A 14,462-nucleotide genomic window follows, 5' to 3' on the forward strand; every position below is an offset into this window, starting at 1 on the left:
CTTGTTCTCCCAACAGCATCAAGATTCTCTCATGCTAACATTTTGACCCCAGGGGATCTTCCATAATTTTACTCAAAGTCAACGAGAATCACAGCTGATCGCTGTGAAAAATGTTAAGCGACGACGTCAAGTATAACCGTGCAGCAATGAAAGTGTTCTTAATATGACAAAGTAAGTGTTTTGGTTAATGCCATTATTGTTTATTTTTTAATCAGTGTTCAACTAAATGAATATATCCTGGCAAAAATTAATGCACATTTATACATTGATTGAATAGATTTATAGAATTTTGGGGGAAAAAACTCATGGATTTATTGCATTTTGTGGAAAAAATATGTTTTTATAACCTAAAGATGCTACGTGAAAGTTTGTAACAGAAAATAGTGGTTTTCATCTTGTCACTTTCTTGGTATAGAAAACATGTTTTTACCGAAATCTGTCAAAATGGATTTATTGCGTTTTGGAACCAAACTCTATACATATATATTACACAAGATCAAACCAAATTTTAAAGGTGGGGTGAATGATCTCTGAAAGCCAATGTTGACATTTGAAATCGCCTAAACAAACACACCCCTACCCCAATAGAATCTGGACCTTCTTTTGATAGACCTGCCCCACACACACACAACCCAGGCAATGATGTGGGTTAGTAGACACGCCCCTTACTGCTGATTGGCTACAAGTGTGTTTTGGTAGTCGACCCAACTCCCTTTTTCAAAGTGTTTTTCAAAAATCATGCACCCCGCCTTTAACGTCTTATCATTAAACCAAACGTAAACAGGTTTTCCTCGCGGAAGGTCTGCATTCATTAAAAATTTGCTAATAAAATATTTCAAAACAATATTTAATGTTCCTTACCTTACTTATGAGATAAGTATGTGTGAAATAACTGAGATATTGTACAGGCAGCTAGTAGTTATTGTGAAATAAGACCCTTCAATGTGATACAAGATATACTCTTATTGCTGGCTTCTTTGTTAATGTTCTCTTATTTGGTAAAGTGGCTTTGGATAAAATTATCTGTTAAATGAATAAATGTAAACAGTTAATGTAAAGTAACTAATAAAATATAAACATATAATTACTTAAATATGTTGAATGGGTCAAAATATAGACAATAGACAAACATGTGTTTCTGCTTGCACATTTGCATGGTGCCTGCTTATGAAAAACTCCCCTGAGTTGGCGAAATGCTCAATGTTTCATAAACTCTTGAAGGGGACATTTCTCAAGACTTTTTAAGATGTCAAATAAATATTTGGTGTCCTCAGAGTACATATGTGAAGTTTTAGCTCAAAATATCATATAGATAATTTATTATAACATGTTAAAATTGCCACTTTTAGGTGTGTGAGCAAAAATTAGCTGTTTTTGGGTGTGTCCTTTTACATGCAAATGAGCTGATCTCTGCACTAAATGGCAGTGCTGTGGTTGGATAGTGCAGATTATGGGTGGTATTATCCCCTTCTGACATCACAAGGGGAGCCTAATGTCAATGACCTATTTTTTCACGTTTGCAGAGAATGGTTTACCTAAACTAAGTTACTGGGTTGATCTTTTCTAGCTTGATACAAGGACTGGGGACCCATTTATAGCACTTTATATAAAATCTCATAATATGTCCCCTTTAAAAAAATTAAGGTATGATATTGTGAAATAATAACAAACAAGAATAAATCAAACTCAACTTACGTTTGTAACTTTAAGTTCTTTTCTGGGCTAAAATATGGACTGCTATTTTAGAATATATGTTTTAAATTTTTACCCACAACGCAGAGCCAGAAATAAAACATGGATTTCTAAAACAACATCTACTGTTCGGAGTTTATATTAGTCATATGTAATGCAAAACATGAGGTTCCTCATGAAAGTGGACTATGACTATTAGTGGGCATTGAAGTCAAATGTCAGACCATGTTGGATTATGTAATGTTCGAGACACTTGGAAGAATATATGTAGCGGTATATAGTTATGTGATGTGGCCTGAGTTGCTAAGATGGAAATAAGACTTGCTTTCTTCCCAAAACCATAATGGACGCATTAGGACCTGTAAAAAGTGAATGAATTATGCATGATTTGCGTGAACTGTCAGACATAATGTTCTATATATAACCATTTTTTGAGGGTTTAGTGACTCAAGCGCTGACGTAATGACACTTTGGAAGTTTCTTTATACATTTGTACATCTGTTCAAAACATTTAGTTACTTCAAAAGCATATCATATCAATATTACAAGTGCCTTGCTCTACCAGGTGATCATAGCACAACTACAAAGGCAGGTACAGTAAAAGTCTATGTGAGTAAAACAGAAAGAATAAATTTACGAGTGAAAAAACAGCTGTGTGTAGAGACAGTAGTGCACCCGAAACACGATCCCTTATGCCAACATGTCGACACGAAGAGTTCCCCGGCAAAACGGACACGGGATATATCAGCCAGTAAATCGAAATTTCATCCGTAGCCGAGCTATATTACACTTTATGACTGGAAATGAAAATCATCACAGACAAAAATAAATAAGCTACTGTAATTAATTTACAACATTTCTCATTAACTGGTATTAAGGTTGACAGTTTTACAGGACAGTTGAAAAAATATGTAGCCTAGGTAAAACACACACATACTGTATGTAGGCATTTATACAGTACATGCATACAGTATACACACAGTATACATTCAATGCTCTCTGCAGCTGGGCTTGAATTTGAATGTCCACTGATAATAAACCAGTAATGTGAGGTGTATGTGTGTAAGATTTGGGGGGGGGGCTGTCACCTGTTAGTCCGATTGAGCAAGCCTATCATTCCTCTGTTCTAAAATAAAAAGTACTTGACAACAACCTTCTCTCTCTCTGTGCATATGTTGTGTGTCTGTCACCTTTAGTCCATGACAGGTGTTTTATTGGTTATGAAGACTAACCACAGTGCAAAATGCACGCTGTGGGTTAAACCAGTCCATGACCTAATCCTATCAATAGCAACACTAGCATTTAAACTAGACTGTTTGTAAAAATAATTTTTTCAGTATTTTTAAACAATTTAATAGTAAGCAAAATAAACTGCTTGTTTTTCAAATTTCCCCAATAGTTGTAAATATTAGTTAAAAATTTCAACTCTTTGTAAAACTGAAGATAAACACACGCGCGCACATACTGAAACCTAACCTTATAACAAGTGCATGAAGACGATCGGTGTAATTTCACACTTGTTTATGGTTTTCACATAAACAGCAAAATGTTGCTGACATGTTTGATCCCTAGAGGACGAATGCGTTTTTACTTTTAGCTTTTGAAGATTTCTTTTTATATAATTAATTTCTATGTTTAAACTGCAAGGCTGTCAAAAGCACATCTATATTGTCTTACTGTAAAATAAATTAATGTGCATGAATGTGTTTTGCTGGCGCGTGTGCACCTCTCGTGGAGCCCCCGGTGCTATTTTTCATTTGTTAGGCATTCAAAACCTTTGCCTGACCCCTAGAGAACCCATTCAACCTTGTGATGCTGAAAAACACACATGCATAAACACACAAACTCCTCCGTTATCCTTTACCATGTGGATATATTTTATTTGGCTCGAATGTCTTTCGAATCTTCACGCCAACAAGACTCAAACGGAGAAAGTGTCCGAACAGCCCATCGATTAAAAGCAAGTATTTAAATTCGCAAGTGCAAGTGAAATCTTTACACAGTATCAATAATATTCATACTCTCCATATTCGAGAAGAAATACAAGCATAGCGACATCTAACGTGTCTGCAAGAAAACCTACAAAAGTGATTGTGTAGCTGAGCTGAAATCAGCATGTAGCATGTATAATCCTTTCGAAGAATTTAAATGGTTGTATTTATAAAGTGTGAAAATTATCATCTTGGATCAGATTCCTCCCACCCCGTCCGTTCCAAGACACCAGACATGAGCGCTGATCCAGCAAAAGCCCTTCAACTTGGAGAGAATTTGTAAACACTAGCCCACATTTCCTTATTGCTACCCTAATCCAGTTTCAGATTAAACCACATTAACAGCTGTAGATGCTGGTTGGATGTATTTGAGGTCAAAACCTCAAAAAGTAAAATGTCTGTCAAACATTGCAGTATAGCTGAGTGTCAGCTGGCAAAGCTCTGGAGTTAAAATCACTTACAGTACTCTGTAACATGTATCAATTGATTTTAAACCTGTTTTTCCCTTTGTGACATCATTTCCTGTTTCTCTTTTAAATATTTTCCTGGCACTTGTTTAAGTGCAAAACTATACTTGATTGTCTAGCAGTTTAGTACAGGGGTCTCATTGAACTATGATGAGATCTTATGGCTGTTGTTCTGTTTGTGCCTTCAAACCATGTGTGCTTGTGTGTAAGTGTGGGTGTGTAAAGCATTTTCTGGATTATTACATAAATCTTCTGGCACTTCCTTACCCTGATGTCCATTAATGGTCTTTTCCGTACAGAGTTCATCATAATGACTATTTAAAACATCCTCAATGTGATCTTTGGCATACATAATGTGATCTTTACACAATACATCAGTTTTGCCCTTGGTGGCATTCTGTTTTTTTTTCTTTGTGATATCCTTGTGCGAGGGTGATGAGTGTCCAACAGATTATAAATTATGATATTAACTACTTAACAAACTCAAAAAAACACTCTCAGCAGAGTCTTGTCCAATTGCCTATAAAGAGTCCGTTAGCAAGGGGTCACAGTTCAAGCCATGTGCGCTGTTACCTGGGAGGCGGAGCTTGTCAACCCCAAAGTCCGTGAGTCAAAAAGGTTCTGTTGGCTACTACTGAGCATGTGCAGACCATCCACCGTGGATAAAACTTGCCTGTCCGTCAATGTCCCGCTTGGGGAGGAGCCGAGGAATGAACTTTGTGTGGCGGCTGCCTTTTCGGGGCTGGTGGCCAATCGGGGAGAAGTGGAGAAGTTGTAACCATAGAGACCATATGGACTGTGCAGGCGGAACCCATTATAAGATCCTTGTGTGCTCTGATTGGTGGAAAACGCATTATGAGTATGGCTGGGCATTAGGTACTGCAGCTGGGAGGTTGTGCTCGGCATGCTGTGGATCTGGATCGGCAGGCCGGATTGCGTGCACGAGAAAGCCTCGCTTTCAGGACCGCTCACATAAGCGGAGCTTCTTGTAGAGGAAAACGCGTCTGCTGCAGGATTAGCCAATCGACTGTAGGTTTCTGCGGAAAGAGGCGTGGCGTAGCGATGAAGTGGGTGGCTTGTTCGACTGCAGGCGGAGTAATCGCACACCGGCCCAGCCCCGGAACCAAGGTGGAATGTAGGGGAAGAGCATGAGGAGGAGGACAGCAGATGTGTGTGCGCTGAGGACCCGACCACACCAGCTGCACCTGCAAACAGTTTTACACAATGTCAATACAAATTTAATCACTTAACTAGGGGGACCATACGTGCCATTCTTCCCTGGCCAGGATTTTGGGGCGTCTTCCGGAAGTCGTATTTGTTGACCGCATACGCCATTCAGTTAAAACATAAGACATACAATCATAGTCAGAGGCGTCATGCCCATTCAAACTGAGGGGGCAGTTGCCCCCTTGGTTTTTTGAGCTTCAAAATCAAAGAAGCGTCCATTAATCTGTTGTTTGTCTTTTAATCTGTTTAATATGCACAATATTCTTAATTCTTCGCTGCATCCTTGTCACTTTTCAGAGATTTTCGCCGTTTTGATAGTGTTGATCGTGTTACATTACTTCTGGCGGCAGGCTGCATTCAGCGCAGTCGCTGACGTCATCAACGTCTGAGCGCGCTCACGAGCTCTTTACTGTTGCTGCTGCATTTTGCTATCTGAGGAATTAAAACGTTTCCAAACCCCAGTACGGTAATGTGCATTTAACCTCCTCTGTGTAGAAAATGTATGGTTTAAAATGTGACCGTCTCAACGTAATATTAGTAGAGATTTCTAGATTCATCTTGGTACAACGCCAAAGTTCGCCAGAGTTCACGGGGACGCGGAATCACACGTTCACATATGAGGTAAAGTTGAATGCAAATATCCGTTCCTCTAATATAATTTTTATCTAAACATTTTTTGAATCATTATTGAACATTAAACTCAATCACGTGGCTATAGCTTATGTAATTTTCATTGTTTATAAACTTTATGGATTTAAAATTACATTAATTTTATAGGATAATGCATTTTTATACAACAACTGCATAGACACAATTAAGCAAGTCATTAAACAAAACGTAAATAAACAAAACATGCCGTTCCAGATGTAAATATGATGCCAATGTGTCATTATTCCGATTGAATAGTATTTGATATGAAAGTTAGTCAACACTTTTATTTTGGAGGTTTTTGTCATGAAGGCAGGAAGGCTCAAAATAAAGCCATGGAAAAGACTGAAAGCTCTATAATATTTCGTTTGCTGTCCGTGTATGCACCATAGACCGTAAAAAAAATAGGTATGCACACATTTCTGTAAGCTGTGCACACTGTGCCCCCTTAAAAAAAATTGGTGCATGACGCCCCTGATCATAGTTTCATTCTTACCTTAAAATGTAACGGTTGCTTTTCTGTAATGATAATAAAAATATTTATGACGTATGGGGTCGACAAATACGACTTCCGGAAGACGCACCCGAAATCCTGGCCAGGACGCGTCCGGGAAGAATGGCACATATACGTATGGTCATCCTAATCTAACACTGCAAAAAATTACTTTCCAACTTAGTATTTTTGTATTGTTTTCAGTAAAAATATCTAAAAATTCTTAAATAAATATACGTTTTCTCGATGAACAAAATGACCTGAGAAAATAAGTCTATTGAATTTGTGAATTTGTGCTTAAAACAAGCTAAAATATCTGCCAATGGGGTGAGACAATTTAGCTTGAATTAAGTGTTTAAGAAAAAAAAATCTTATTTTAAGATTTTTTTTCTCCTCCCATTGGCAGATATTTTTTCGTGTTTTAAGCACAAATTCACTTAATTTATATAGTTTTTGTCTAAAAACTAGACTTATTTTCTCAGGTCATTTTGTTCATCAAGAAAAAGGATTTTAATTTAAGAATTTTTAGATATTTCTACTGAAAACAAGACAAAAATACTAAGTAAGAAAGTCATTTTTTGCAGTGAACAAATTATAGTACTAACATAAAAACCTAAAATGCTCACAGTGTAAAGTTAATTTGGAATCAAAATGTATTTTGTATTCTTTTTAATGTTCTTGTTTACATTGTTCATCTACTTTAAAAACTTGTTCATAAAAAAATATTTGCTGCATCTCTAAAACGATTTTCCTTTTCGACTGATGTCACCAAGCCCTAATCCCCTTTAGGGCCCTTTTCACCCCTTCTCCCCAATCAACTGGTTCTTTTCTGTTATGCAACATCCATTTCAGCGATCCAGTCATTCACAACTGATAAAATCAAGTACTAGCCTTCGTTTTTCTCATTGAATATCCTGATCGGGGAAGTAAAATGTTGTGAATGACATTGCATGGGCGTTGTGAGGTTGACTTCAAGCATATTGTGCATATATTAACCTATAAACAAACAAAACCAAACGCATAAAGACTGGGAAAACAAACACACGGTACCTTGTTTGGTGATTCCAGGAATGTCCTCAAATGTCAGAGTCCTCAGCGAGGGCCTCCAAAATGCGTATGACTCAACCAGAGCCTCTAGTCCCATCCTGCAACACATCATAACACTTTCTGCTCAATATAGTTTATGACCGATCTATTAAATGCACATTATTCATGCATGCTTAATATACATACAGATCAAAAAAGCCGTTGCAATTCACTAACTCTGCTAGTAAAATCGAAAGTGCTTTCAGTTATCAGAAAAAAAAACCTTGCAGCTGGCTAACCTTTGCAACATCACGTCCAGTACTGGCAGCCATCTTAGCGTAAGGCTCTTTCCTTATCAGTATATATTGAGGCAGTAGAGCAGGTAATGAAGAACATAAAGTGTGTGTGTGTGTGTGTGTGTGTGTGTGTGTGTGTGTGTGTGTGTGTGTGTGTGTGTGTGTGTGTGTGTGTGATGGCAAAGCTATAATTATTTTCACATAGCTTTATTGCTGGGATCAGACGTAAAGTGCAGGAAGCCACAGTTAAAGCTTTACGAGGAGAGAGAAAGAAATGAGAGGGGGGTATTTTCTTGCTTTTTCTGGAAGTAATGGTGGTGCTCGGTGCGCCTTGTTAGCGTGGACCAAAACCCAACCCCCTCTGCAATACCACTCAGGCGATAATTCACACAAGATGCCTCTACTTGTTTCGGTCCCAGTTTTATCAGCAACACCACTTGAGCTATCAAGTGGCCGAGTTTGTTTAGCAAACTGCTTTAACTTTTCCTGTAACGCCGAGCCGTGGGGCTCGGCCTGAGTGCTACGAGCTTTGCAGAGTGACGGAGACGTGGATGTATGCGGTCTAATGCGATACAGCGGGGTGTTAAAATCGCTCTCGTTTAAAAATAATGAGCAGGGTAAAACCTCCCCGCTGTGTTTTCGAAGCTTTTTCGGCACTGCTTTCATTTCCTGTTTGCACGTTTATTATTTGAAGAGCTCAGATGCAAAACCCTCTAAGTGCGTTTTCTTGTAAATGAGCATTTTTTTATTAGATTTTTAATGGATTCTGCCAACAAAGCGGTATTCCTGAATAGACTGAGGCTGGACTTTATAGTATTTAATAAACGTATAATACGTGCCGAGAGCGTTCAGTCAATATTATTATATCATTTTTGACGGAGGTGGCGTTTAGCGGCTTTTGCATCTGACCTCTTCATTTATTTTTCTTGTTTTATGTGAAGATGGAGATTATTTTTATTGTATTTATATAATAGCTTTTAACGCACACATTTTATGTTTATTTTGTCTGGACCTCACTGGAATGTTGGTGATATTTTCTGTTTGGCTAAAAGACAACTTTCACAATTATCTGATAATATATGGTAATATATATGGTAATAAAGCTCTGAAAAAAACTTTACACTGAGGTCTGAATGGTCAGAAAAAAATCTAAAATCTGAAAATATAGCAATTGTAATTGAGTGCAATTTATGTACCAAAATAAAATGTAGAATTGATTCAGATTTATTGAATGCATTTGCAAGGCTAGTAAACATTGATTCATCGTTACAATGAATTTACTGTATTTACCTGTTTCTTCCTGAGTCTCTGAAGCCTTTTGCAAATGGATTTCTGTCAATTTTCAGTCTTGTTATCTGCAAAAGACACATACACAAAACACATTTTCCTTACTGACCCAAAGCCTGTCATGCCAAATTCTCTGACCTTGTCGCAGTGACCCCTATCCACAATGCAATGTGTGTGGGTTTATTTTATAAGCCTTTTGCGTCTGTGTGTGTGTGTTTGACAGAGAAAGCATGTGTGTTGTGTTTTTATAAGCCAGAAAAAATAAATGACAGAATTTCTAAAATTAGACGATTATATATTGGTATAAATCAGCAAACAAAAACTTGGAGGGAAAAACTCATAAATTTACCCTAAACTTATCTGTCACTGTTCAGTATTCTGTATCAGTATTTGGCACTACCATATCACAAGGACCATAATAATATCAAACAATGTGGACAGAATTTTTTATACAACAGCTTTTTATAAAAGTAAACCTAGAGTTATACTTTAAATAAGGCCTTAGGCAAGAACGCCCTCCAGGCTAATAAAAACCACCATTGCAATTCATCCATCGCCTCTGAACTATAAGCACAGGAATGTCAATAAATATCCCTAAATAAACACATATGTAACTCATTTCTTTATAAATAAATTGCTCTTTATGGGGTGCTGCATAGTCTGTCCTTCTCTTATAGGCTTTGATCTATGAGCGCAAGAGCCCTCAAAACCCAGCTGCCTCGGGCAATTTGTTTAATTATTTCAATAATATATCATCTAAATCAAATCAAAAGAATAATACAATTTAAACTTCGTGGTGTGACCTAAAAATTAAAGTTCAGGAAGTTTCTTATACTGTACATAAAAATGTCCCAATACACTTTTTGTGGGCCAAATGTCAGATAAAGTCTCTTGTAAGGTTTTCTTCTCATAGTTAGTAAGGATGGTACTTGAGGCCAGATCAAATTATTTAATTATTTTGTAAGCCGGTAACAAATCAAATGGCTTTGATAGTGCATTAAGTTTATTTTTCAGTTATACAGTACCAACACATTACTTGTTATATAACACAATAATTGTCCAACTTAGTTGAAATAACTTGTTTTATATTCTCTCTGGAGCAGTTATACAGCCAACATTAGCTTAAGCCCATCAAAGACCAGAGGAGCCCTGCACGCTTTGCGAAACCAAATGAATATTTTTTTCTCTTGTGGCAGATACACTGTGGTTTAGAAAAAATTCAAGCTACAATAATACAACTCAATAAAGTGAAAAGGCACCAAGACCTATAATTATTTCTTTATTTAATTTCTTGAGGCAATCTGACCCTTGCTTGCAGCTATTATAATTACCAAACCATAACCATGTACTGGACTCTTATGAGGGGATATGCTGCATTGGAAGTTACCTGTTGATTTTGGTAAGCGGTCACAGTCGTGAAGACAGTTTCAGGAAAAGAGAACGATTTGACACCATCCCCGGTGGGAACCGCCTTAACGGGCGAGAGTTCTTCACCGCACTCCTTACGGATGACGTGGACGCGAGGCTGGTACTTGTGCATGGAGTGCAGAATGATCTGGAAAGCATTATATCGCGCATCCGTGTTTAGAGTGGGAAACGGAGGAATTACCAAAGCAGTTTTCTACCTCAATAAAAACACACATGCCTCCATTTTCAAAGGCCAAACAGCCCTTAAACTGCCTCGCCCTGGGGATGCTTTCAATTCAGTTTGTTTACAACCCTCAACATTACAACATGTTTGGGCCTTTAAAATTATACAGCAAAACAAAATGCACGCCGAGTGACAATGGCTTGCAGGTGTGTATGAAAAGAGATGTCTAATTAGAACATTTAATTTATTTCAGTATCACAGAAGGAAATTACTGTATGATGGTCTGCTAACTAACTGATGGAGTCTGCATGCAACAGATCTTCCTTTCTCAAATGTATAAAAATAGATTAGTCATTTTTTTATGAATTTATAAATAAAACGTTTTCTTACATGGCCTTGGTCGTCCAGCTCGTTATTGGTCAGTTTGAGTTTGTCAAAGCTGATAACCTGGCGCATCCAGGTCTCACCGGAAGCTGGGGAGTCAGGATGAATGTAGACGCGCGGTGGCACGGGAGAGTCGGCGTTTCCCGCAACCATCCACTTTGAACTGTGGTAGACGTACCTTTAAAAAGCACGCAAAATAAACTTTAGCGTCAGCGTCTCTACAAATGTGCAGATACACAGAGGAGTCCGACACAAACCAACACGCTATGAATTTGTTTTGAGTGCAGTTGTCGCATGCATGACCTTTAGGTTCCCGGGGTCAAGCTCCCAAAAGGGCACCGCAAAAGGCTGAAGTGAACATGTCAACAAAGTCTTCAAGTGCCATTTGTGGAGATGGTTAGTTCAAAATGTTCATTATTATGCTCGCGTTTTGGAGCACATTTAGACTGTTTCGATCATCTGTTCGCAAAGATAATATACTTACAATAGGCCCTGTTGGGAATATACGTTGACTGAGAATAAATTGCTCACCTATACCGTTTGTTGTCAACGGGAACAATATCCATAGCGATGTAATACTGTTGATGAGGATCTAGTCCCGTAATCTTGACCCGCATTGCGGGAAACATCCGCCTGAAATGTAACAAAAATGTATGTTAATATTTCCTTAATACAAATTTTTAATTCAGACGAAATCAAATAGCTTCTTCTTGCATATTTCATGTATTTTTATGTATATGTATTACCAATTTATTTTGTTTTCTTGGTTGTGACATGCCTATGATATTGTTTTAATTCCTTTGCATCACAAAATAAAAAAAACTTTAGTTATTCTATTTAATATCTTTTAACCGGAGGACAAACTTAAGTTTTTAAATGTAGGCTATTTAAATTCGTCAAATGGCGTTTGAGCTAAAGGCCTGTATTTCCGCAGGTTTTTATTTTTTTTAAAAATAAATCCGGCTATGAAAAGCAGTGTTTTAGAAATAAATATTTTATTTTACAACACAACATAGTTTTTAATGTCAACTTTATAGTAGCAAAACACCCAAATGTAAATCTTATGATTAACAAAATAATGTGTTCAATGCTGTATAGCGTCTGTTATTGTGATGCACCTGCCGGCTTTGGTGATGATCATTTCTGTTCCGATCTCGTGGAATCGCTTCCATAAGTCTGAGCCCTGCAGGTCCACGCGCATCTCTTCCCCGAAGCTCGTGCTTGATTGCCCCTGGACCTGTGTGTCCTGCGATGCGGGTTGTGGGCTATCCAGCAAGACGTCTTCAGACTCCGCTAAGAAGGACAGCATACGGTTAGCTTACATAAAACAATATAAAGCTTATGACTGCAATAACATATAACTAAATAGCAGTATGGGGACCAAACTATTGTCATTGCAATAACGATTAAAGTATAAATACATTGCGTATAAAAACTACTAATGTAGTAGGCCTATGCCTTATTATTTATCTGGGCCGTTTATAACAGTTAAAATGTAAATGAAACATGAATGCCTCTATAAATAGCTTTAAAAACATATTTCAATAAATATTTTGAATGTTATGATTGATGGCTTTATTTTCGCTAATTGGGAATCTTGATTTTAGCTTATCGAACTATTGGAAACCAGTTAGTATTAAACGAGTGGAAAAAATTTATGTTTATCTAAGATAGGTAGGCTACACAAGGAGGTTAGTGGAAAAGCTTTATAAGAAGCACCAAAAAATAATTGACTATTTTATTTAGTAGGCTACATTTTATTCCAGATGCACATTTTTTGCATCTAAAGTTACGCTTTCGTAATGGCTATGTAATATGAGTGTTTATGATTGTGGCCAAACTCATAAACACAGAATAGATTAGTCACTCGCTTAGTGCCCATATTTATGAGACTCATAACCGTGATATTTTGTGTTGTATCATTTTTGTCGTTGACAGTGCTTTACAGAGCACTAAATTACTTAATAACGAGGTAATTTTATTGAATAATGTATTGACATTTTACAGCATTTGTTTCCATGAAAACATTTTCTTTGAGAGGTGCATTTTATTTCGGTATTTACAATGTATTATGCTTAAAAACAGCAGTGGTTAGTAAAATAGGGAAACGATGAATAACCATTTTACGCATGTCCAACTTCCCTTATTGGACAATGTTACTCCCCCACCTCGAGCATTCCAAAAACAGTATGGGTTTGTTTGCCTAAATTACGTTATTGTTTGTGCTTGGAGATGTCAGAATCGCAAGAACTTTACATTTTTATACTCTGTGCATTAGGCAGACGCTTTTATCCAGGCATTGAAGCATTATCAGAATGCTATCCCGTGCTCGAACCCATGACATTTGCGATGCTAGCGCAAAAATTCTACCATGAGCTACAGGAACAAAAGTACTTACGGGATTCGTCGCTTGGGCAATCTATCTCGCAACTCCTGGAGCAAGTTCTCCCAACCCCGGCTTGCGTACTTTCTGTCAGGTTCAACACCTCGTTTTCTTCTTCAAAACAGTTTTCGTTGTCTTCATCCAACTTTCTTCTTTTCTCCGTGCCAATGAGCGCTTCCACCGAGAATGCGTGCGCCTTGAGGCTCATCGTACACGGGGACCGTCGTTTCTCAGCCATGGTTGCAAACCGAGGAGACAGATTGTCCGAGATGTTTGGCGCGGTGAGAGAGAGAGAAGTTCACCAGAAGTGCATTTGCAACAGCACTTAATCTAGCATTCCTTAAGTCTGTATAGTCCGCTTCAGGAGCTAATTAGCACAGGCCAAGTGACATTACAAAACATGCCGGGCCAAAGACCCTGAAAATTAAGCGACAGGCTATTTGAAACAGTCTCATCGGTCTGTCAACGCGCACGGACACCGAGGCAGTGGCAAGGATTCGTAAAAGTGCCAATAACCATGACTGGGAGGGGCGGGGATTCCATACGCCAATCATAGGCGATTTCGACCAATAGGCATGCAGGGTTTCATCCCCTAGTGGAGAGCGTTCCGCCCATGTGTGGTAAGGCGCCCTGGCTGAATGAAAAATCTCGAGCTCACTGAACTCCAGTCATGCTCGCGGCATTGCGATCATTTTCACACCGCGGCTGCACATGCTCAACATGCTTCCGCATTACCTCCCCACTAGCCCTCGTGAGCCAATCATGTAGAATTAGTACCAAATCTACGCCTGGATCCGCGCGAGGCTGGAGTTATTCAACCCAGTAATAAGCTTGTCAAACAAATCTGATGTGAGACTTGTAGTATACAGTTTCTCAATACATGTCCCCAAGAAGCACTGATTTTTACAACAAGACACAATTTCCTGTTACTATAAATCCCCTAAAGAAATACTGTTGCTGTTATATAATGCAATTAT

The 14,462-nt window shown here is 38.1% G+C and overlaps 1 protein-coding gene across 1 annotated transcript; it reads right to left on the bottom strand.

Annotated features, from left to right (window-relative positions):
- Positions 1–2,189: 2,189 nt before the first annotated feature.
- Positions 2,190–13,973, bottom strand: tbx18 (T-box transcription factor 18). Its single transcript, XM_065285490.1, has 8 exons — positions 13,501–13,973; positions 12,221–12,395; positions 11,634–11,735; positions 11,109–11,280; positions 10,515–10,682; positions 9,131–9,195; positions 7,569–7,663; positions 2,190–5,355 (listed from the first exon to the last, which is right to left on the bottom strand). Exons 1-8 carry the CDS (start codon positions 13,721–13,723, stop codon positions 4,703–4,705), a joined length of 1,653 nt encoding a protein of 550 aa, XP_065141562.1. The 5' UTR covers positions 13,724–13,973; the 3' UTR covers positions 2,190–4,702.
- Positions 13,974–14,462: the final 489 nt, after the last annotated feature.

The sequence above is a fragment of the Paramisgurnus dabryanus genome, chromosome 21, assembly GCF_030506205.2.
Source record: "Paramisgurnus dabryanus chromosome 21, PD_genome_1.1, whole genome shotgun sequence".
Lineage (NCBI taxonomy): Eukaryota > Metazoa > Chordata > Actinopteri > Cypriniformes > Cobitidae > Paramisgurnus > Paramisgurnus dabryanus.